Source organism: Rhipicephalus sanguineus, chromosome 6 (assembly GCF_013339695.2).
Source record: "Rhipicephalus sanguineus isolate Rsan-2018 chromosome 6, BIME_Rsan_1.4, whole genome shotgun sequence".
Classification (NCBI taxonomy): domain Eukaryota; kingdom Metazoa; phylum Arthropoda; class Arachnida; order Ixodida; family Ixodidae; genus Rhipicephalus; species Rhipicephalus sanguineus.
Genome location: NC_051181.1, coordinates 36800871 through 36826479, shown reverse-complemented (window position 1 = coordinate 36826479; position 25609 = coordinate 36800871). Strand labels below are relative to the sequence as shown.

The 25609-nt window shown below is 48.3% G+C and overlaps 1 protein-coding gene across 2 annotated transcripts in view; it reads left to right on the top strand.

Annotated features, from left to right (window-relative positions):
• The window catches only part of LOC119395704 (serine/threonine-protein kinase B-raf), a 77145-nt gene that overhangs the window by 37710 nt on the left and 13826 nt on the right, over positions 1-25609 (top strand). The window contains exons 10-13 of one of the 2 annotated variants that reach the window (XM_037662714.2): positions 3621-3803; positions 22656-22798; positions 24011-24128; positions 24290-24374. In XM_037662714.2, coding sequence (XP_037518642.1) covers positions 3621-3803; positions 22656-22798; positions 24011-24128; positions 24290-24374 — 529 coding nt within the window. The remainder of the gene's footprint in view (positions 1-3620; positions 3804-22655; positions 22799-24010; positions 24129-24289; positions 24375-25609) is intronic. The other variant, XM_037662715.2, reaches the window with a different exon arrangement.

Genomic DNA, 25609 nt, shown 5'->3' with positions numbered 1-25609 from the left:
AGTGCAAACTCTTGTGAATCTTTCTGTATTTGAGTACATAGAACACTGCAAGGACTGGCATTGCAGTTCTATCCATCAATTAAAAATAAGAGATTTTGAATTATCAGCATCATACTGTGTCTGTGTAAGCATTTTCCCACCAGCTTGTGTTTATTGGCAGACAATCGGGTGCTGAGACATCCTGTTGGGTACCGTCGTACCAGTCAGGTTCAGTGTGTATGTCCTGCTCTTCATTGACAACCCACATCACATACAATGTTGTGTGAATGCACACATGACCCAATGTGGCCAGAGAAAAGTGCAACGCATCTGTTGAAATAGGTCATGTGTCGCAATACGGTGTGCTACTTAAATGCTATTCCCGTTACCTCAACAGCCATTGAAAGATGGTTTTGCTGGAACAGTAATAAAGTTAGATTGCTGAGGATACTGCAACGATGTCAGATGTCCTGTTTATGTTTTCCAAGTTGGTGGTGCACAAGAGATTCAACGATTTGGTGTTAGCCGTCGCATAAAAACTAGGGGTGTGCGAATATTCGACTTTCGAATTTGAATCGTGTAATACTTAATCGAATAATTCGACAGGACGAATATCTAAAACCTGACAAAGGCCAATGGTGCAACTTGGTCAGGGTGGGGTGGCTAAAACTAATGCTGACGTCGTTACAGTAGGCCTTTCGTTATAACTTTCACTGATATCCTGGTTCAAAGCAAGTGCATGTTTACAGTAAAGGAGATTATGTCATTTCTGCACGTAAAAAAACACATGAGAAAACAGTCAAGCCCTTCAAAACTTTGCTTTCGCAACGAAGCCACAGACTCCTTGCGTAGTTCGGCTGCGTGCACCGCATGCGCCGTAAAACATCCAGACTTTGTTCCGGAAACCCTCGGTGATTGGCTTCACTTGTGCAAAGTTGCTCACGCTGTGCAGTCGCCACTGCCGCACAGCAACACTCGTTCAGAAACTCCCATCGTTCCGGCGCACAGTCGAAGATTTTTGGGTCCGGAGCACTCGTGACGATGAAGCACAACATTACCATTGTGAGATGAGCCGTAAACACCGTAACATCACAGTGAGAGAGCCTGAATCCACGTCATGTGGAACAGCTTGTCTCTGCATGAGAATTTGTAGTCTTTCGGTAGCAGTCACTCACCACGTTTTGTGCTCGAGGGCATGAGCAGATTTCATTTCTTGGTTCTTTCTTTCAAATTTCAATAACATATTTTGTATTCAGTATTCGATATTTTGGGCCATTATTCGGCACTGTTCGATTCGAGATAAAATTTCACTATTCACAAACCCCTAATAAAAACAAAAGTGTCACATGAGAAGACAGCTCTACAAAGGAATGGTATGAACGCACACAAGCCAGCACCACATAGGAACTGAAGTGGCACGTGTGAAATGGCGATTTTTCAGTATAACAAATATCAGTGAAAATGTTGTCTCTGTCCACCGCTGTGCTACAGTATAAGTGAGCACAACAACACAAATCACTTCAGGTGTTTATTTTCATGTGCGCCTCTGTCTTGTTTCAAATTTCGTTTTGTGTAGTTGTTTATGAATACCGCAATGCCCACTAATTCCACATGGTACAGTTGCCGACTGTTTATTCGTACGCTGAAAATTCGGACATCTTCGTGGCACCGTCACTCATCACAGTGAAATAATGTAAACTCGCGACCAAAAATTTGGACGCTCCACAGTGCGCCGTTCGATTTTTTGGACTCTGGCTGGCTGAACGAGTGCAACGTGGACTGCCATGACAGCGATGTTTACAATATTTTTGCTAGGTTGGCAGCACTGAAAAGTTGCACTGGCTATCGCTGGAGGTCGTGCCAGTGTCCAAATCCACGCGCAGAAATAACAATTGCCAATCTCGAAGGCTATGTTTGTTGGCTACAGGTAATAGTTGCCTTTTAGCTTTAGCAAGTCATTTATCCGCTGAATGGCTACCACTGCCAAACCGCAGGCCAAGCCAAGCTTGAAGTCGGCTCGGTGTGGCGTTTGAGGTCTGAAGTGAATGACAGCGCTTACAAGTACGACGCAGACCAAGAACAGCAACACAAATGCTGCTACACCAACTAGCTCAATGTTGTACCCTTTTAGCGTTTCACGGTTTGCACTGTGAGATCTTTCTGTGGCTAGGCCTGATCTGCATCTCGCGCTTTGTGTTGCTCTCTCGTTTGTTGCTTGGCGTGTGAGGCCTGATCTGCTGAAATAGCTTCGACGCCACCCGTTCCATCTGTGCTGTCATGAATAATGAAACACGGGAACTACAAGACACGATGGCGAAAAAAGCAGCGATTATTCGCCAGGTGTAAGGCGGCCGTGCTCAATTCGAAGTTGCTCTGGAGTATGCGCCGAGTTAGACAATGATGAGATGAGATCATCCGTCAGATCCTCGAACCAGCGCAGGTGGACAGGAACTCCGATGACGCACCGCCCACACCACAGTCATCAAATGGTGATTTAGCGCAGGCCGTATCAGTGCTACTGACGACCTCCAGCGATGGCCAAACACTGGCTCAAATACAGCCCGACTTGGTTGTGAGTAAGCATGCATGTGTGGAAACACACATTGACAAGTTTTTCCGGCCACTGGGCCAATAAAGGTTACTTTTTTTTCTGGTGAATCCTTTTTTTCGGATGCTCGATTATTCGGACTTTTCGGTGGTTCCCGCCGAGTTCACATAAATGGTCGGCAACTGTATATGATATTGCCAAAGAAGTTAAAAATATAAATTACGCAGCGAGTTTATATGTGTTCCGGAGTACATGCAAATGTTCATATAAACGCGCATATTTTCGTAATGCAGAGAGCATGTCCTGTGTTGCCAGATAGCCCTCATTTGTGTTTCAAGTACTATGGAAATGCTGGGGCAGTACTCTGAGGTGATTGCTTTTGGCAGTACATACTTTTCACTTTCACAAGATTTCATAAGATTAGCAATGTTTCTTGCTTTCTGTACTTTCACAATTGCCGTAGAGCCTGGCTGCTGTGGCTCGTAGACACTGTACGTGTTTGGCACTAGTCTCGTGGAATCTTGCAGAAGTGAGAGCAGTATCATCAAAAGTTATCACCCCTGGATCCCTGGATTACCTTAGTGATGTTTCCCTTCAATGTACTTAAGTTTTGTGCTAGTATTCTGAGCATGCTTGATTTTGAGGAATGAGAATTGTGGTGCCTTTATTCCTTTATGTATCGATTTACTTATTTTTCTATTTGTTTATGTATTCGCAGACATTTATCCTGCCTGCCTAGTAGTAACGCTGACTTATCGATGGCCATAAAAAATGTGGCCACAGAGCCCAAGAGTTGTTCCAGTCTTAAAAGACGCTTCTCGATAAGCAATGCAGTGTTTCTTTGCACATGTCGAAAGCTTTAGTGCGGGTGTGCAAAGAAAAGCCTAGATGCCTGCACCTTACCTGCTTTTAGTGTCGTTCAGATGAGCTGAAGACAAGCTGTGTGTATGTATTGCCTGAGTAGCATTGACCCTGCTGCAGCCAGGAGAACGTCTTGCGGCAATGACAGAGATGTCCTACCTCCTTATAGCCGCATGTGCATGACCTAATTGTTGTTGTTGTGGCCTGTGGCTGCGTGCATGTGTTCTGGCAGAGTCATCGCCGCAGGCAGCACGCAGCTTTTGGTGCAATGGCTTCCCGTCCCTGTCGTACTCCCCTCCACCCCGCGGGACCCCTTCGTCGTCATCCCACCACCTGACCCTGCCCCACCCATCCGGGAGCGCCTACAAGCGGCACGCCTTTGCGTATGCCTCGCAGAGGGCGCCACCGTCGGGAGGTGCGTGTTGCAGCGTGCTTGGTTCGCAGACATCTCTCATTTGCTCTTTTTTTCTTTTTGCTTCATGGTTCTTGCATATGAACCCACGACCAATTACACAGAGGGCTGATGCCATAGAGGAGCCAGAGTGTTTGCCATTGTGTCTACAGTAAAAGCTCATTAATTCGAATTTCACGGGGCCAGAAAAAATGTCCAAATTACGCAAATGCTGAATTGTCGAAAGGATCAAGAAAACGAACAAGTGTCTGTTACATCAATGCATTTACATTTTCTTGGTGGATACATAAATCCAGTACCTATTTTGCATAGAAGCAGCATAAAAGCCGCAATTTTCGTCATTCACGACTTCATTCACCATGTGACTGTGGCTCAAGCCACCCATGTTTCAAAGGGGCACTGACATAAAATTTCAAGCTCGAGATGTGTCCTTCATTCGATTGCTCGGTATGCATAAGTATTTTTGGCCGAATTTGAATGGCGTCTGTCACGTGGAAGTTATTTTATTTAGAGGGCAAAGTGCGGACGATAGCTCAAAGGGGCTTTCAGCACCCTGCGACATCGACACTACTGTGACGTGTTCAATGTGGCGCATACCATCCCGAGTGACGATGCGCTAGTTGCGATGGCGTCGACGATCTGAGTGTTTTTATCGTGGCACCGACGCCTGGAAAGGCTCTCACTCTTCATGCCTGATCTTCGTCGCACCGCTTTGAATGATTACATGAAATCACAAGATTCAAACCACCAAGAAAAGACAGGCGAAAAGAAAGAGCATGATTCGATGCGTGTTCGTCAGTCAGCATGTCGGGGAACCGCTGTGAGCTGCCAATCAGTCAGTCAATGAACTTTATTTATAAATTGTCCTGAGGAGCCGATGAGCTGCAGTTAAAATTGTGTTGGAAGCGCGGAAAAAGCGGAATGAGTGTGTCGTTTCATTACACTTATGGTACATGCCAACACGACTTCAAGCTATCAAAGTGGAGTAGCGTATAGATATAAATGTAATTGCTAACAAGTAACACGCAGGTAGCGTTAATAGTGAATTCTAGTTTGTCTGCAGACTTCCTTGCGCTAGTGTAATACGGGGTTACTGCAGCCGTAACCGTGAGAGGCTGGATAGGTGGGGCCATCTGGCGGCGCAAAGAAGAACCTGGCGAGCACACAATGTTATTGTAGAAACCTAACGTATTCTATTTCTTCGCTGGCATGCATTCACTATACCAATATTCCATAGACCCCTTTGCGTATACCGGAATGCCGTGCACGCTTAAATTGTCTAATGTAGCTATTTGAGACACACCTGCGAGCATGGCCCAAGCGTGCCTCCCCGCGCACCTCCTCGTTGCTGCCTGGGATGGCGTCTATTTTTTAATCACTGTTTTGCAAAAGCTGGGTCAAAGCGAAAATGATTCGTGACGTCGCGTATCGCGGCAATTCCAAGTTCCAGAATGTCGTCTTCAACACTAAGTCGACACTTTTGATGGCGACGACGGCAATGCTGGTGACAGGGCAGGACTGAACGTGCACGCCTAAAAATTTTGGTTCGAGAGAGAACCGAACCCAGGGCTTCTGTGTGGTAAGCAGGTATTCTACCACAGAGCCACGCCCTGTTCGAAATTGCTTTGGAAAAAAGCATTATATGAATGGGACATAGGGCAAGGAGGGTCATTAACACATGTAATATTGTGTGGCAGAAGCGTAGAACACACCAGGCATAAAAAAAACTGTAACTTGCAGTAGGCATTTTGGGTGTGGGAGAGCACGCGCGCCCATTTCCTTTCCTTAAGGCAGGCGCGATCGGGAACTGACGGTGGTAGCCATGGGACCACTAGGAGAGGAGCACCGTCGCCCTTTCCTGCCGGACAACCCCCTTCTTCCCCGTCACTCCGCGCGCCAATCCTCGCATCCCGGCTCGCGGGAAAGGGAACTCGCCCTGCGAGGAATCAACCCTCGCGGTGGGGAGGGACACGGGAGGTGAACAAAACTGCCGACCAGGCAGAGAGACGGTATCTCGTGCCCTGCTGACCTGCGAAGTAACACGTCACCGCCCCGAGACCCGCCAGCCGATCATCGACCGAAGGTGTAAGCCATACCCTTTGTTTTCTACGAGAGCGGACTATCCCTCTACGCGACATCTACGCGTTATTGCTAACGTAGCAATAAAGTGTTGTTTGTTGATCTAGCCTGTTGCCTTATTCGCCCGAACCCGTCGTAGCTGCGATGACGCGCGCTACGGGAAGGGGACGTTGACACGGTACGACTATTTGCGGCTGGGACCGGAGCTAGGCTTCTGCACCAGCCGTGCGTAGAACGGACCCCCTCATCTGGCGCCCAACGTTAACGAATTTGGCAACGCGGCCAGTTTTGTGGACGCGAGCGACTACCGACGCTCCGTCAACGTAGGACAACGGGCATGTCTGAATTCCAGGATTTGTTCATGTTGTCTGATGTCGCGTCGCAGAATGTCGATCCTATGGCTAACGCGGGGGCATTGTTTGGACTTTCCGACAGCGTAAATTTTGGTTGTTTCACGCGGGACAACCAAGGTGTTGCGGCGACCGCGTTAGGAGAGATTAGGCCTACGACGGAGAGCGCCACGCCGGGCGCCCCGTCACCTCGCGACGCGCACAGCGAGACGCCGCCACATGCTGCTTCGGCACAAGCCGCAGATGTGGTCGCGTCTTCGGGCAGTAGTGTGCCCTCGAGCGAGGTACTCTTGCAGAATGCGCTGTCAGTTATGCAGAGCTTAGCCAGCGCGTTGCAAAACACAGCGCAGCCTCCTTCGCAAAGTGCGGGACCACGTGTCAAGGTAGACATGCCTACCTACAGTGGCTACCACGACTGCAGGAGCGCAAATGAGTATCTCGACCGATTGCTCTACTATCAGCAAGCAATGGGGCTTCCCGACGCCGAACTTCTCGCGCGTGTGGTCCCGGTGTCGCTGACAGAGCAAGCGGCCCGATGGTTCCGACTGACCGGTCATCGCGCCCGCACGGTAGAAGAGTTCCGCGAGAGCTTCCGCGACGAATTCCTTCCGGCGAATTACGAGTGGCGTTTGAGGAGGGAGTTGGAGCTACGCACACAGCATCCGGACGAATCCTTGCTGGAGTACGTACGGGCGATGGACGAACTTTATCGCCTCGCTAATCCTCTCGCCACCAACGCGGAGAAAGTCGAGCGCGTTACACGGCAAGCGCACCCGACTTTTGCGGCGCACTTCAGGGGATGCAAGTTCGCAGACCTAGAAGAGCTCGCCGCCGAAGCGAAGCGCATACAAGGGGACATCCTCGCGGCGCGAGCGTATCGCCCGCCTCCACCCGCAGCGCAGTCACTCGAGCCTCGCTGCGCGTGGAACGGTGGCGCGGTCGGTTCAGAGGCGTTTAGGGGTAACGCGTCAGCATCGTTCGCTGATGAGTACGTACCGCGCGGTTGGGAACTGTCAGACCGCGCTTTGGACCCCTACGCTTACGCGCTTCGTACGGCCCGTGCTGCGCCTGCACGTGACGTTCCGCGGCAGGAGCACGTGGTCGAGACGAACCCAGACGAGCGGCGCAACGCGGAGCGAGGCCCGCCGGATCGTGGCGACGAGCGCCCGGCACGGCGTGGTTTCCGCGGTCCTTGCTACCGGTGCGGCGCACCGGGGCACATCGCCCGCGAATGCGGCCGCACGCCGGTTCAGGAGCGAACACGCGGTTCGGGAAACGGACGACGCCGCCGGTGAACCACGTCGGGCACCGCGCGGCGATCAGTAGTCCTACCGATGCGCTCGGATCACTAGCACCTACGGTCTGTCGCGCAGGTGATGCCGTAGACTCGCCCGCACCGTTAATCGAGTTAACAATAGCTCGAAAGAAGTTTGTAGCACTTTTGGATACTGGGGCAAGCGCTTCTTTATTTGGGGACGAGGTGTTGCACCATCTCTGCGAGAACAATATCCGCTTGAGACAAAGCAACACCACCTTCCGCCTTGCTTCGGGCACAGCGCAATCGAGCGGTGCGGCTAGACTTGTGATCCGCTGGGAAAGACGCGTGAGGCGACAACGCTTTGTCCATCTTCCCGGGTTGTCAATGCCTCTAATCCTGGGTCGAGACTTTCTCGCCAAGTCAGGGATTGTCATTGACATTGCAAGAGGAGGTTACCGAGAGCGCGACGGAGACGCGCTAAAGCTTTTCTCGAAAGCACCCGCATTGACAACGGCATGCCAATCGCAGGGAGCAGCGCGAGTGAGAGAGCAGGAAAGCGCGCGGAGTAAGCGAGTAACCCCGCCAGAACAATGTGCCGCGGTACAGGGAAGGTCAGTGCACCCGCTTTTGGCAGATGCACACAGCATGCCAGAAAGGGAAAAGACGCAGCTGTCGTCGCTGTTGTACGAGTACGACGCGATTTTCACTGACCGCCCGGGCCGCACTACGCTGGTCAAGCACACAATCGACACGGGTGACGCACGACCTTGGAAATGCAATCCCCGACCGATTAGCTTGGCTAAGCGGAAAGCACTTGACGCCGCCTTGGACGAACTCATCGACACAGGCGTGGTCGAAAGGTCAAACAGCCCATGGGGTTTCCCGGTTGTTCTAGTTCCAAAGAAGGATGATACATATCGCCTTTGTGTAGACTACCGCAGGCTGAATGAGGTTACGAAGAAGGACGCATACCCTCTTCCATCCATTTCATCGTTAGTATCCAACCTAGGCGGGGCGAAGTACTTTACGACGCTCGATGCTAGTCGCGGATATTTTCAGGTCGAAATGGACGAGCGGGACAGAGAGAAGTCAGCTTTCACATGCCACAGGGGACTTTTTCAATTCAGGAGAATGTCTTTTGGCTTGGTGGGGGCTCCCGCTACTTATCAGAGGCTAATGGACCAAGTTCTGGGAGATGCAAAGTGGCAGCACGCCCTCGCATATCTAGACGACATAGTGGTTTACTCGAAAATGTTCGATGAGCACTTGCGCCACTTAAGAGACGTTCTAGAAAGGCTGAGGTCTGCGGGCATCACTCTGAACCCGAACAAAGCTCAGATAGCGGCGACCCGAATAACATTGTTGGGATTCACGCTTGACGAGAGTCGCATTTTGCCGGATAAGGGTAAGCTTGAAGCGATAGTCAGCTATCCGTCGCCGAAAGACATCGGCGAGCTGAGGCGCTTTCTGGGGATGGCGAACTTCTATCGCCAATTCATTCCAGACTGTGCAGCAGTGCAGGCGCCTTTGACAAAGCTCTTGAGGAAAGGCGAGCGTTGGGCTTGGGGTCAAGAGCAGGAGGCCGCACTGCGTCGCCTCACTAAGTTGCTGGCTAACACGGCTGAACTGCAGCTACCCGATTTGAACAGGGAGTTTGTGATTCAAACAGACGCAAGCGACCTGGGCTTAGGAGCAATTTTGCTTCAGGAGCATGGAGGTGCCCTCCGACCGATTGCGTTCGCGAGCCGTTCGTTAACGCCGGCGGAGAGGAACTACTCGGTAACAGAGAAAGAGTGTCTCGCGATAGTTTTCGCTCTTCGTAAGTTTGACTATTACATCGACGGTGTGGCGTTTGTTATTGAGACGGACCACATGGCGCTCACGTGGTTGAGGCGCTTGAACGAACCAAGCGGCCGCCTGGCTCGTTGGGCATTGCTTCTGCAGCGTTACGACTTCACCGTACGCTACCGCAAGGGCAAGAACAATGCCGCGGCCGACGCACTATCGCGTGCTCCAGTCCGTCACGAGACTGACCCGGAACGGACTGTGAGCGAGACACTCGAAGTAGCGCTAACGGAAACAGTAGAACAAACGTCAGTTCAAGGCACGAGCGTGAACCACGTGGAGGCTGTTGTTAGCGCGGGGATTGTTTTCAGCAGAAGGGAGCTGTTAGAAGCTCAGCAGAAAGATCCGTTTTGTCGAAAGGTGTTCGACGGGCTCCGGGAGCCGGGTGGCGAGGCCACCGCGCACACGGGGGCAGCTGGTATTGCTGTCGGTGCGGAGCGCTCGGCAACAGCTGGTAATGCTGTGAGCGCGCTGGATTCTTATCTGCTGGATTCTGATGGCATCCTGCTGAGGTACATCCCATCCGACGATGACACAAGTGAGTCATTCAAGGTCGTTATACCGCGCAAGTTGAGAGGAGCACTGCTTCGCTACTTTCATGACTCGTGCATTGCTGGGCATGCGAGCGGCCCTAAGACTTATGCTAAGTTGTGTCGCCTCGCTACCTGGCCAGGCATGAAGCGGGATGTGATTCGTTACGCCCGTTCATGCCACGTGTGCCAAAGCGTCAAGCCCCGAGGCGGACGACCGCCCGGCCTCATGCAGCCGATCAACAGCCAGACTCCCTGGCAAATCGCGGCATGTGACGTAATGGGACCGTACCCCACAAATTCTTGCTGGTGATCACGGATCACTTCACTAAGTGGGTAGAACTTTTCCCCCTTAGAAAGCTGACGGCTCGTGTGATCTTGGATAAGTTGATGGAGGTTTTCACCAGGTTTGGTTTCCCTGAGCAGTTGATAACAGACAACGCGTCTTATTTTACTGCGAAGGTGTTTGTTGACACGTGCGCCGCGCTTGGCATTAAGCACAAGAAAACAACCACCTACCATGCTCAGTCGAACCCCACGGAACGAGTTAATCGCAACATCAAGCACATGCTTGTCGCGTTCTCTGAAAGGCACAAGGACTGGGATACCTACCTTCCAGAGATCGGGTTTGCGTTGCGATCGACTGTGAACCGCTCGACTGGGTATGCGCCTTCTTTTCTAAACCTGGGAAGAGAACTGCCGAATCCGATGGAGACTGTACTCGCGGATCGCAGTGGAGTGCCAGTGGCGTCATCAGCACGAGCTGAATACGCAGCGCAGTTGCGCGAGAAGCTAGCGGAAGTTTTACGTAAAGCACGCAGTAATCTCGGCACTGCTAGGGCACAACAGAAGGCGCAGTACGACCGCTCGCATCGGAACGTACACTACGAAGTGGGCGATCTGGTGCTGCGACGCCATCATGTTCTTAGCGACGCTAGCAACAGTTTGCAGCCTCGCTGGCACCGAAATGGTCCGGGCCGTACCGAGTGCGAGAGAAGGTTTCCTCATTCTAAAAAGACAGGGCGTGCAAACAAGGACACAAGAAAGAAGTCAGGACACCTGACTTCAGGTGTCCTGACTTCTTTCTTGTGTCCTTGTTTGCACGCCCTGTCTTTTTAGAATGAATACTTACCAACTAGCTCAGCTCTCTGTTATTCTAAGGTTTCCTCGCTTGTTTATCGGCTCGCGAACATGAAAGGCAAACCGAGCGGCGGACCAGTGCACGTATGCGACTTGAAACGTTACGTGTCACGGGAGGAGCATGGGGACGACTATCAGTCCCCCTCCGAGCCGCGGCCGGCGGCTGGGAACGCTCGAAACCGAGTGAAGAGCCCTGAGCCGCGGTACTTCTTGCGAAACAGGCGGAGACAACTCTGCATGTTGGATAAGCAAAAGGGAAATAGGTGCCGCCGGGACGGCTCGGAGAGGAGACCGCCTCCTCACGGCGAGCCCACACTCACATTCAGTCGTTGTCGCAGCCCCACCACCACCGGCAAGCATCGCCATGGACGCCTGACTGGAGATCGACCGGTACATCACGCCGCCACTTCCACGCTACCCCATCGCCTCACCGCCCGGCCTCCACACAAGAGGCCCGAAGACCAACGCCAACCGAACTGGGAGAGCCAGCTGCCTGGGGGCCGCAGCCACCAGGACGTGCCAGGGTTGTGTGGACACCCCGATGGCCTATGCTCCCTCAAGGCCACGGCGCAGCATGCCGAAAACCCCGAGCCCCGCCAGACCGGAGGAGCCCGAACCATGCTGGAGAGGCCTTATGGAATGAAACGCTTCGCTGACTCGCTCCTCTCAATCACCACCAACGACCAGAGAGGCGGGGCCCAAGGAGGCGCGGTCCGGACCACGGGGCTGCAGGAGCAGACCAGACCTACCGCAGCAGTGAGGGCGGAGGCGACGACTGGGGAAGCCATGACGCAAGTGGGCACGGCAGCGAAGACCGCAACGAGGCCGGTGGTGGCTACTTCGGAGGCAGCGGCGACGCCAGTGGGGGCACCGGCGACACCCACGGCAGAGGGCCGACCGCAGGAGGGCACGGACCTGGACCGATCCGTCCTAGCCTTTCTCGATGAGGAATAACAAAATATTACCTCATGGTTCAGTCTCTGTCGTCCGAGGGCTTTCTTAAGGGGAGGAGGATGTGGGAGAGCACGCGCGCCCATTTCCTTTCCTTAAGGCAGGCGCGATCGGGAACTGACGGTGGTAGCCATGGGACCACTAGGAGAGGAGCACCGTCGCCCTTTCCTGCCGGACAACCCCCTTCTTCCCCGTCACTCCGCGCGCCAATCCTCGCATCCCGGCTCGCGGGAAAGGGAACTCGCCCTGCGAGGGAATCAACCCTCGCGGTGGGGAGGGACACGGGAGGTGAACAAAACTGCCGACCAGGCAGGGAGACGGTCTCTCGTGCCCTGCTGACCTGCGAAGTAACACCTCACCGCCCCGAGACCCGCCAGCCGATCATCGACCGAAGGTGTAAGCCATACCCTTTGTTTTCTACGAGAGCGGACTATCCCTCTACGCGACATCTACGCGTTATTGCTAACGTAGCAATAAAGTGTTGTTTGTTGTGCTAGCCTGTTGCCTTATTCGCCCGAACCCGTCGTAGCTGCGATGACGCGCGCTACGGGAAGGGGACGTTGACACGGTACGACTATTTGCGGCTGGGACCGGAGCTAGGCTTCTGCACCAGCCGTGCGTAGAACGGACCCCCTCATGGGATAGTTTGAAAGGGCCGATTTACAGGTGCACAGACGTACCTTTCCTTGCAGCACGGTTTTAGGTGTCCGAGAAACAAAGCTAGGCTGACGATCGAGCAGGCGATGCAAACAGGGTCTGATTATGCTATAGCATTCTACTCTTGAAGGCGAAGCTCAAGGGTCCTGCAAGTTTTTCTGGCGGCTGATGAGCATACCTCAGTCTGCTGTTGTCGTCAGACCAAGAGGAAATTGCGAGCCGCTTGTAATTTAAATTTTATGAAAACATTGCACCTTCGATAGTTTATTGAGGTTACCTAATCGCCACCTTTTTCTCCTCTCTTTCCGCCTGCCTTTCTTACACTCTCTCATTTTCATTTTTGTTGCCGTTCGATCTTGATTCAGTTAAGTGTACGGAACACTATAATATCAAAGCTTGCATTTGCAGGAATCGCAGCCTACTGAATAGTTGAAAGGGTCTTCATGTTATGACCTCTCACGTCTGCCACGTTTCATCCGTTCATTAATGTAAACCTGCCAAACCTCACTGTTTGTCTGGCAGACTCCCGAATTGTGACTGACCAGTCCTCTGGATTGTACGAGCACAGCCATAAATATCTCCAGAAACATCCTTAACCCCACTGCGAAAAGAAAATAACAAAGGACAGTGGTTCTAAAATTTTCTGGCCGTCGGGAAGCCCAAACAGCTTTCCAAGGGGTGTGGGATCCTCCCCACAAATTTCAAATTTAAAGAGGGGGAGGGCACCTCTGGTTCTGCCTTTATTCGAAACAGTGCTACCATCGCATTTGCATGTGGCCTTTGTTATTTAATGTTCGGCACATTATCTTTGATTTCAGCTAGGCACTCCCGATAACACATAAGTAGACTAGAGATTTTTTTACACTTCATACTGCATTGCACATCTACCGTATGGCCGCTGTTTTAGGCAATGTGGGACATAAGTGTCTTTGTGCAAGCGAAGTCTCATACTCACAAAAGCTTCTTTCAGTTTTTGCAATGTTAATCGCGCTGTGGAACGTTTCTTAAGGTACCTTCACTGCAGTTCATTGTCATGTGGAAAAGCCAGTAAGAGTGGGTAAAAGCTGCTAGCTGTCACAAGACAGTGCATTTTGTTCCTTAATTACACGTGTGCACGCACCGTATACAATTTCTGCAAGTACCAGTATGATTGCCAACATCTTGCAACTTTAGTGGCCATCGTTCAGAGCTGTCCACGACCTAGCTGCAGTCCTGAGAAACAGTGAACAAAAGTGGATGCGAGTTTTGTTCTTTTGTGTGTAGTATGCGGTCTAGGAACGGAAAAAGGCCAAGCAAGGCTGTGCGTGTTCATTTAAGCTGCTTGTCCAAGGGAGAATGGGCAATGCAGTATGCAGCCACATAGATCGAATATTGCATACAGTCAAATCCCGCTACAACGAAATTGACAGGATGCGCGAAAAAATTCGTTGTTGCGGAATTTTGTTGTAGTGAAATTTCATCTATAGACCACAAAAGTTAGGAAGATCTGATGATTATGACTCGACCTTTGGTCCCGGCAAGCGCATGCCAATCTTTTGCATTGAACTCCCGCTAACTCGGACGTACTTGGCCGCACACCTGTGAATGTATTTTCTCGTGTATAACACGCACAAAATATACAGAAAACTTAGCGCTAAACTCGGGGTGTGGGTTATACGCGAATTTCGGTGCGCAAGTTGGCTTCACGGCAGTGCAAGGAAGGCGGCTTTGCGTCAATACGAGAGTTATACACATGGGTTATACACAAGCAAATACGATATGCAGGCTACCCTCGAAGCGTGCCGAGCACGTAGTGCTACGAAGGAGCGTGCCAAAGTTCGCTAGAGGCTAATTGAAAATAAAATGCCGCCGCTGCCGACGCTCTGCACTACCTCAGTCATAAGTGAGCGAACGGAAAGCCGCAACGCTTCTTCATGCCGTTTTACGTCTTTCTTTCTTCCGGTGTGTAACCTGCGTACTTGAGCGTATTCGCTATAGATGATCACGATGATAGCGACCGCGATTTTCTACGCAGCGGTTGTGGCAAACGATAGTTCCATTTTCAATCTGTGCGTGCTGGCCGTGCGCGTGCCTTCAGAACTGCGTCGTTGCTATCTGTGATCGCGTCTACCGTGGTTTTGACCAGAGCATTGCTTTGAGTCAGTGCGCATACTTTCGTGGTCACCCATGATCGCGTCGACACGACTGCATTTGTGTTCGCAGCGGTTGCGGCAGAACGTAGTTACGCTTCGACTAGGTGCGCGCTGACCGCGTGTGTGCCTTCAAAATGCCGTGGATATCATTCACGATCGCAGGGCTCGTGACGACGAGTCATGTTTTGAGTGCTACTTCAAAAACATGGCAGGTGTTCTTGAAGAACGATTCTTCCGCAGCCCACACGCGCATCAAACCCGCCGGCAGCATATGGCGGATGGGCGATCTGTCGCCGAGCATCTCAATGGCGAAAAATTTACCGGGATGTGTGTGTATGTGCGTTTGGTGGCAGGAAGCATGTCTCCGATGAAGACACGGGTCTTGCGATGTGGCTGCACGGCCCTGGCAACGAGAAATCGTCCAGTTTCTAGCGGAATTTCGTGGCACTCCTAGGCAAGCTCCTTTTCCTTATGTGGTGGGACTCGCGAAAACTTCGTTCAAGCGGAATTACCAAGAAAAAATTATTCGTTGTGACGAGACATTTTTCGCATTATTTTCTATGGGCGGCTGACGGGGAATCAAAAATTATTCGTTGTGGCGGAAATTTCATTGTAGCGGTATTCGTTATAGCGGGATTCGACTGTATCATGGTTAAAGTAAAGTTCCGGGTTAGGATTTAATTGCCTGGCTGTGCTCTGTCAGTGTTCTAGATGCCAGTGGCATAAATCCAGTTAAATCACAAGGGGGGGCACACATCTCGCTATAGTGGCCATTTTGTTTTTATATTTATTTATATTCATATTAAAATTAGGGGTGTGCGAATAGTGAAATTTCATCATGAATCGAATTCGAATCAAATAGTGCCAAATAGGGGCCAGAAATATAGAATATCAAATCGAATATCGAATACCAAAATTTTTATGGAAAATTGAAAGAAACAACAACGGTAATGTTGTGATTCATAGTCACGAGTGCTCAGGGCCCCAAAACCTTCGGGTGCCCGTTCACAGTAGCGTTATAACTGCGCGCCAAAATGATGGACGTTTCTGAACGTGTGGTGTGGTGTGCCAGTGACACAGCGTAAACAAATTTTTCCATGTGAAGCCAATCAGCGAGGATTTTGCGGGTCAAAGTATTATGGTACTTGCGGCATATGCGACCGAACTACGCAAGAAGTCCGTGCTTTCGTTTCGGAAGCGAAGTTGTGAAGGCCTTGACAGTTTTCTCGTGTGTGTTTCTTATGTGCAGAAATGACATAACCTCCTTTAAAACAAACATGCGCTCGCCTTTGAACCAGGATATCATTGAAAGTTTTAACGAAAGGCCGGCTTTAACAACGTTAGCGTTAGTTTTAGCCACGCCACCCTAACCAAGTTGTACCATTGACCTTTGTCGCGTTTTAGATATTCGCCCTGTCAAATTATTCGAAACTTCGAATACTAGCTATTCGAAAGTCGAATAGAATTATTCGATTAGGTATTATTCGATCCGAATTTGAAGCTCGAATATTCGCACACTCCTAATTAAAATCATGCTTTGAAATAAAATTAAAAAAAAAAAACGAGCATGGTTTCCTAGCTCATGTAATGGCATTGTTCTATTGAGTCTTCTCTGAAAGCGGTCAAGCGGCATTTGCGATTTCAATAGTCTCACATAGATGAAGGGTATTGAACACAGGCCTACACACACAAAATAAACAGGCATTAACAAAAAAAGTTGCTTGCACTATACTTAACTCTCAAGCAATTCGAATACATGGCATTTGAAAGATAAATTCAAGTGGGGGACAATGCAAGGGGTGTCCCCCCCCCCCAGCCTGAACACAAAGGGGGTCAGGACCCCCATGATCCCCCCGTGATTTACGCCAGTGCTAGATGCAAACCAACCTTGGCCATTGATATTTCGCTGTACAAGCTAAAACGCTTGGGAGACTACAGAAAATCAGTTCTGTGAAAAAGTTGAGGCAGGTCCATGAAAAGGAAAAAAAGTTTTTTCATCTGTCCACTCATCACGAAGCTACTAATGGAACCCGTTACGAAGTTGCTGAAGGCACCCATCACTGAGCTACTAAGGGTACCATCACGAAGCTACTAAGTGTGCTCTTCGTGAAGCTACTAAGTGTACCCATCACGAAACTACTGAGGGTACACATCAAAAATCTACCAAGCCTACCCATCACGAAGCTACTAGGTGACCGATGCAGGTTTCTTTGAAATAGAAATTCACAATTGTGTGAAAATTTGTCCTAATCCAGGATTTCAACTTGAGATAAACCACCTGTTTGTAGACATGCTTCAAATGGGTTGATGAATCTTTTTTTTCTAGGGAAGATGTGTGGTCAATGTGACATATACATCAAACTAACCTCAACATTACTATGTGTTCTGTTTTTGTATGTGCATCTTGTTCATTTTAGTACACCTTTATCTTTTAACACTGCTTTTAGTGTTTGATGTTCTGGAATGCGTCGACCTGCACAAAAGGTCGTGCTCATTTGTCAGTAGTTTTTCATTTGATATGGTGGACCCTTGCTGCACCTTGCCTGCAAATGTCTTGCTTCGCACGCATATTCAGCTTTGGGCACCGTTGAGAAGCACCCTATCTTGCAGAGGAGTGTAACAGCTCAAAATAAGGAACAGCTGTGCATGCTATATCCTGCATAATGTTCTTGCAAACACAGTGTGGCACATATTGTGCAACAGTATAAGTGCATGCCAGCAGAAAGGCCGATCATTGCTTCCCTAAACAAAAATTTACAGTTTCGCCGCTACGGTGAAGCAATGAATGCAATAGCAACAAATTGGAATGTAACGCGAAGAAGTGCAAGCAGCTCAAAACTTCCAGTGCGCTGCTCCAGCACGAAGGACGCATGAAAAAGAACGCACACAAAACAACTGCGAACTAACCACGGTCACAGCTTAACACTTGCAGCGCGTTGCTCAAACACAAGGAAGGACGCTTGAAAAGAACGCACAGGTATACAGAGGACGAGTGCGAACTGTCACAATTACCTCATGCTTGAGCAGCGCGCTACAGCCCAACACTATTTGACTTTTTGTTTTCTTAAAAACTGTGACGGCGTGGAGTGACCCCTCCGCGTCTCCTGCCGTGCGGGGGTGTTCGATGCCTTGTATATCCGGCGTTCTACATCGCGAGTGGGTACGGAAATGGGCCACTTTTTAGTGTGCGTCTGAAGGGCAGTTTTCGAACTGAAGGAGAATGTAGGAGCGTTGCTTTAAAGTGCACCCTTTGGGCAATCTCATGGGTGAATCTCGTGGGTGATACCATGGCACACGCTGAAGCACATCCGAGCTCTGCGTGTCGCCAGTGTTAAATGGTGTATATAAATAAATCGCCATTAGTATCAAGCAGTGACGCGTGGCCGAATTGTTTAAACTGGTGCGTTGCAGATCGAGGCGTCGCAAGTTTGAATCCCGGTGGCACGCTTCGGAAATTTTTTCTTCTGATTTATTTTTCTTTGTGGCTTTTATTAATACATACATACATATACATATCCGGGACATGACGGCAACGGCAAAAACCAGCCGAAAGTGTCCATATAATAGCTGTCGCAATAAAATGCTATCCTATGAACAGGGAAGGCCTCATGTGCCTGGGTAAACTGTGTATCAGTAAAGAGTGCACGAGTGTGTCAGCTAGTATATATCATACTAACAAACATGTACTGTTTCAGAAAAGATGATTATGAGAAACACAGCTTGCTCTTTTCATTAATGATATCAATTTATATCTGGACATTAACCTGCTTGGGGATGCATTGTTTCTTGATTACAAAAAAAAAACACTTGACAAATTTCTACACCAGTCACTTTTTCTTAAACTTTCCTGTTTAATTTAGATAAGCATGTTCAATGCTGGATATGTAGATTATTAACTAATTGCATGCAGTTTGTCTGCGCGAATTCGTTCTTGTCTACTAATCTGTCTCCCATAACATCCTGTGTACTTCAGGGCACTCTTCCAGGCCCTTTGCTATTCCTAATTTTTATTAATGACCTTTCATCAAACATTTCATCTGTCATCCATCTCTTCGGATATAATTTTGTGATATATCACACTGTTACCTGCAATAATCACACTAGTATTCTTTAGGGTGATCTCAACCATGTCGAGGAATATTGTAGGTTTTGGCTGATGTCAATGTGAGTAAAAGACTGTCGATGTATTTCCACCGTAGAAAGAACTATGTACCGCGACAGTACGCTGTTGGCACGTCATTAATCTCCTCCACATCGTCATGCAAGTAGCATGGCCTGACTTTAACTAGTAATCTGAGCTGGACACCACGCTTTGAGATTACTAACAAAGCTAACCACATTCTAGGACAGCCCCATCTTGTTGCGTGCCTTTCCTCACCCTCAGTTAAAACATTTGCCTATCTTACTCTGGTGCATCCCAAACTAGAGTTCGTATGTGCAATGTGGGACGCACATGTTTCTGACCTATCCAACACTCTTGAATCGGTTCAGAATCACTCAGCTAGATCTGTTACTCCAATCTTTACTTTCAGACGAATGCAGCAGAACTTGAATCATGGATTAACCTTTCCAGCTTGGAATCGAGGTGTAATAATTGTCAACTTTGACTATTCCACAAATTTTATCATTCGCTGCTAGGGCTCTCTGCCATCCCACCAACTCATCGCAGTTCATGTCGCTCAGACCACCCAAAAGCTGTTTATCTCTACGCGCTCGCACTTTCAACTGTCTTCAGCCCGTCTTTGTGCAAACTGATGAGAACTGGAGCAACCTGCCTTTCAATGTTGTGCTGCTGTCCCATTCCATTTCTAAGGATTCTATCAGAAACAATTTGTAAATCTACAGACCTCGTCTAATACTCATGAGGTAACCAACAACGCATTGTTTGAACGAGACCTGGAAAAGGGTCACAACATAGAATGTGGCATTACTAGCTGTATTTAGTGCACATTTTAGTTGCACCAGGTCGATATTTGCGTCATTGAAGGCCACACAAATGTGCCAGCATATTCTCTGAAGACAGTTCACGACATAGTGTGACATTATAGGCTGTAGTCTGTGCACATTTCACATGCATCTGGTCAGAATATGTCTCTGTAAAGGGCACACAGGTGTGTCAGCTGGTATGGATCAGAAACCCAAGCAACTTTTGAAGTGACTGCAGTGCCACCGGGGTGAGATTCTGGTGGGGTAGTGCCATTGGCAGTATTCGGCAGAACAACCACAGTGGCTTGTTCACGAACACGTACTTCTGTTCACAGCGCATAAACAGGACATGAAATAAGGAATACATGACACTGGTGCTGACTTCCAACAGAGTATTATTGCACGAGTGTGAAATATATACGCAGGGCTAGGCAGCAACCTAGCTCTGCATCGAAGGCCATGCACCTGTAACCTGAATTTTATTAAGGTCACTGTCATCAAAAAGCATGTAGATTGGCCCATGGGAGGGACCATTCAGGCATTTGCCATGGTCAAGCATGGCATTTCGTGCAAACAATTTAGTAAGATATAGCAATTTAGCTGCAAGATCTTCATGTTTATAGATGAATTGCTGGCTTCGGGACTCTATTAAAGGCAATAGATGAAAAAGAGGGCTGCATTTTGTTTTTTAAAAGGTCAGTAAGGTACATTTGCAGCTTGCACTATTGCCATACTGTGCACTATATTTTTGCCCTACTTTTTGTGCTCTGTTGGCATATAGTGATCAGGTGGGGAACAACATAACAAGTTTCTGGCATGCTACAGTCACAGGGAAAGCTGCCACACTTGCACGTTAAGGCGAGACTTGTAGGCATAAAGCAAATATGAGCAGCATGGTCTGGCACTGTATGTTCGCATGCAGTCTGTACCAGCAGTTGAAGCGAAGTCAAAAGCAATATGGTGAACCTGAATGGAAACGATACATGCGCATGAAGCACGGAAGTACAGCAGCAAAATCCTGCCTATTACAAGCCATAGTCGTCACTCAATTTACCCAAGCCCTCTTGCTGGGTTCGAAGGTCTTTGTGTTCGAAGTCACAACGCACTCTCTCAGTGCTTCAGGTGTCACTGGAAAATTGTGAAATGGGCATACACCGCACACGTACAGCCATCATTTTCTTTAACATAAACATTGCACTTGGCATCCATGAACATTTTAGTTTTTGGTTTCTTTGGTTATTTGCACAGGCAGCAACAGTGCAATGTCACACAGACTAATGGCTTGCATGCATTTCTCATCTTTTGACTGTGTATGCAGCATGATATTCAGCATACTGACATTTAGCAAAGCCCCCACCAACCCCATCACTGCACTGGAGTGGCACTTCATGCAAAAAAAAATGCATTAGCATTTAGCCAGTGAGGCTAAATGATTCTGGTCTATATTTTTTTATGAGACATGGAAAGTCACACTACTTTCGTTTCACCTAAACTGGAGTATGCTTGCATTACGTTGGATCTGTACATTATTCCTAACATTAAAAAAAAATGGGAAAATCCACAGAAGGGCTACTAATTTTATTTACTCAAAGTCAGTGGTCCTCAAAGGGGGGTCCACGAAACCCAACCTTGAAAAAAAAAACTCGTTTTTTGGAGTCCTACTATGTCCCATAACAGTGGTACCTTCTGATTTTTTGTATGCTTCTCCGCTTAACAAATTTGCATTGCAGCTGAGCTGACTTATGTTTCCCCTTCTCCATGAGATGGCTGTAAAGCTTTTGTTGCAGACTTGCAGTTCTATACGACATACGCATGCCAGCTTACTTTTTCTAGGCTTGCATATTTGAAGAGCAAACATAGCTGGAAACAGGTTGAATGTGGCTGCAGACCACACAACTTATTATCAAGTTTGGCCATTCTTTGCCAGGGAGGAATAAAAGACACCTATTTCATGCTGTGTGTTGTGTTAATTTATGACCCCCCCTCCCCTTTTCTTTCACTGCAATGCCAGCAATGGCTCTCTCATGGCTGAGAACCACTGCTCTAGGTCTTAGCACACAGATTCCCCCACACAGCTAATGATGGCAAATCATATTCCTTTCCCCAAGATACTGAGGCAGATGGTTCGCCTGTGTTTTTCACAAATTACCCTGAGGGGGCACTGGTAGCTGCCAGGAAGAAGTTAAGTTAGTGCAGGTTATCGCTAGACCCCTTTGTCCGCAAGGTGCACATGCCAATATCATACAAATGAGTTAGCCATCATTTTGCCAGGACAAGCACTTACAAATTTCCTGTGTTGCCTCAAACAGTATAGCAGTGGAACTCCCAGATGTGACATATTAACTAACTTTCTTATTGAAGTATGTTCTCCAGGTTTCTGTGTGTCTAGTTGCATATTTCTGTAATGTTTGCCTTGTATTTTCTCCCTTTTTTTATTTACCTAGTACACTGTGTGAGTACCTTTCCAGCAAGAACTGAATTGCGGCCTGCTCTATGTTATAAATAATAATAATAAAACTGAAGACCATGCAAGCAGGTCGGCTAGTGTGCTCTCAGACTGAAATCTGGAAAGGTTGATGACTGAGCATGCGGCAACACAGCCTACAGTTGAGACAGATTTCCCATTCACCTGGCCAAACTGTGCGCCAGTGAAGGCCATGCAAGTATGTCAGCTAGTGTTTTCTCTGAATGTACCCCCAACACTCTTATTGATGCTGAACGAAATAAAATTCGATAACTGCATGGCACTCTGTCAAGTAAGCATTCAAAGCCCTTTTTGCCAAGAGGGTGGGCTATGTCAGCATGGTCATTGAAGTGTACTGACTTGAGATGGAATTGTGCTGGCCAAGAAGTGTAAGTATAGGGAGCTTGCAAGGGAATATCTTTCTGACATTGGCACAAATTTGAGGGGGAGAGAATCATTAAGAGATGGCATTGTGAAGTGTTCATTGGAGTAACGCCGCTCTTACACACTGTGGCTGGAGCAGGTCTGGCACCACCTCAGAGTTCATCGAGTCCCAGTGGTAGCCCAACGAGGACACAAAGTGCTCAAGGTTCGCCGACGAGTGCTCACAAGACATGCCGACCGCGGGCACGGTCTGCTGACGAAAGCTCCAAAAAGGCTATCACTGTAAGTATGTCTGGCCACCCTCAGAGCCATTCTTTTTTCCTCTGTTAGGAACCTTGTATTTCTGCTTTGGTAGGCATTGGTGAAGCATGGAATTGGCACATATAATTTTAGTAGCAATTTTCTTGTGCATTGAAAAACGCAACAAAATTATTCGTTATGTTTCAGTGTGCTATTTCTTAAGATTCCTAGGTAGTCACCCCGAACAAAAATTTCACTCTGTGTTGTCACTGTCTTAAAGGGACGCCAAAGGCAAATTTATGTCATAGTGAAACATCAATGTTTGAGAACGTCTAAAACGTCAATATTATCAACAGCAGTGCTCTAGTAATCGAGAAATTAAGGTAAATGTAGGACACTATATGCGCCACCAGTGGGATGTTTTGGAACGAGCCCAATGACGTCAAGAGTCCCGAGTGCAGATTATCTCTACTATTCAAGCTACTTATAATAAAAAAAAGAACATTCTGAGCATTGAAAAACGTTATAAAATGCTGCTTGTGAGCTTCTGTTTTATTCATGGAAAAAACAACTTGACTTTACAGTGGAGAACGGCACGTGTTGTGCAAAAGTTCTCTTTTCGCAGTGCTGCGCTCCACTCGTGAGGTCGCGCCTAAGGGGTAGTTTCGTTATCGCATACTGCTACGTGTGCCTTGCACTCTCGTGAAAGTCGCTCTAATGGAAAGTTCAATAAAATGCCATGTCCATGCAATGTTCTGTAATGTGCCCTTCAGAGCAGAAACCACAGCATCCACTGCTGGGCAGTAAAGGCGGGCAACGTTGGGTAAGGCAAATGCTATGTCAGGAAACCTTTTCAGGCATGCGATTTGAAGTGCACCAACGCTGTGCAGACCACTGAAACGTGATTTTTATTAAAAATAACATTTCCTTGGCACGAAACAAGCACTACAAGTTTCCGGAACACTATTTCAACAGTCAACATTGACTTAACATTTGCCTTTAGTGTCCGTTTAATAACGGCTGCTCCTTAGCACATACTCTCACCATACGGTGCCACCAGGTGAAAGGTTTGTGCTGTGTGTTGCTTAAAATGTCCATTGTCACGTGCCCTAGAGTATTCTGAGAAAATTCCAATGAATAGTTATGGAATATATTCATCCTGCACTGACTGGTGTCTACTGTCATTTGTTTACTCTTCCAGTTCGTAGTATAGTTGCACTGCTTAGAGGTGCTCTTGCATTTCTTCTTCCGCAGCAGCAGAAGCCTGCACGAGAGTCCATCGAAGACTGGGAGATCATGCCTGACGAAATACTCACAGGACCACGGATAGGCTCAGGGTCCTTTGGGACCGTCTACAGGGGACACTGGCATGGTACGTCCTTCGTTCAGCTCCACTTGAAGTCTTGTAAGCAGTGCACCATGCGGTTTATCGTTCACATGTCGCCGTGTCTTTAAGCTAAACATGTGTTAGCATTTGTGTTTCAGAGGTGTTTGTTGACTTCATGTCTTGTGGTGCTTTGTTTTCCTTTTCAGGGCACGTTGCTCTCAAGAAGCTGAATGTGACAAACCCAACACCTGCGCAGCTGCAGGCTTTCAAGAACGAGGTCTCTGTCTTACGGTGAGAGTTGATTGTGATTGTTCTGCCCAGTAGACCACCCAGAGAGCAGCATTGGAATTGGCAAGGGACAGAACTTAAGTTCCCCTAGCACGCTAATCGCATTAAATGTTCATCCATTATACGGTGCTTCCACTTTTCCTTTATCGGAATGTGTTTTTTGGTAATAATGTTTCTTCGTGTCACTCCAAAGCTCATTCGGTACCATGCCTGTGAGATCCAAAAACCTAAAATCAATTGCCGACAGCAATATTAGATTTTGCAATATACAACTGAAGTTGGTGCTAACCCTTATAGCCAACACTTTTAGTCTTACATTGTCTAAAAACTGTACAAATGGTTAACAACATAGAAAAACTGTTTAGCAGGGTGCTGGACTTGAGCAGTTGCTGCCAAGTGAGAGCAGTCATGCCCGCAAGGTCTTAAGAAGCTCGCAAATTGCAGTTGCAGCAGCAGAAAACGTGGCATTGACAATGATGAAGTGCAATGCAGTGCCAGAAATGTGCCATATTCAAAGTGTGTTCTCGAGTTTCCTGTTGGCAATTGCTTCTTTGTTTTGGGTGACGAGAGCAAGTGATGAAAGCCAGATGAAGACTAGGAAAGCTGGTAAACTGAAAAATGCAAAATGTGGTAAGATAGCACTGCAGACTGGGGTAGTCGCTGCTGCCAAGTATTATGATGGCTTAGGATGAATTTAAAGAATGGGCATGTGGAACAAGTTGCTAGACATTACTTTACTGCAGGAACAATTTTGTACAGTCAAATCCCGCTACAACGAAATTGACAAGATGTGCGAAAAATTTTGTTGTTGCAGAATTTCGTTGCAGCGAAATTTCATGTGTAGGACCACAAAAGTTTAGAAGATCGGATGATTATGACTCGTCCTTTGGTCCCAGCAAGCGCATGCATTATCTTTTGCATTGAACTCTCGCTAACTCAGACGTACTTGGCTGCACCTCGAGTGAACGTATTTTCTCCCGTATAACACGCACAAAATATACAGAAAATTTGAAGCTAAGCTCGAGGTGCAGGTTATACGTGAATTTCGGTGCGCAAGTTGGCTTCACGGTAATGCAAGGAAGGCGGCTTTGCGTCAATGCGATTTTTTTTTTCTCCCTCCGTTTGTAGTGGAGGGTGACAGTTATATGCAGGAGCGGGTTATGCACGAAAAAATATGCTTCGCACCACCATAGCCATTAGCAAACGACAAGAAAGCTGAAACGCTTCATGCCATTTTA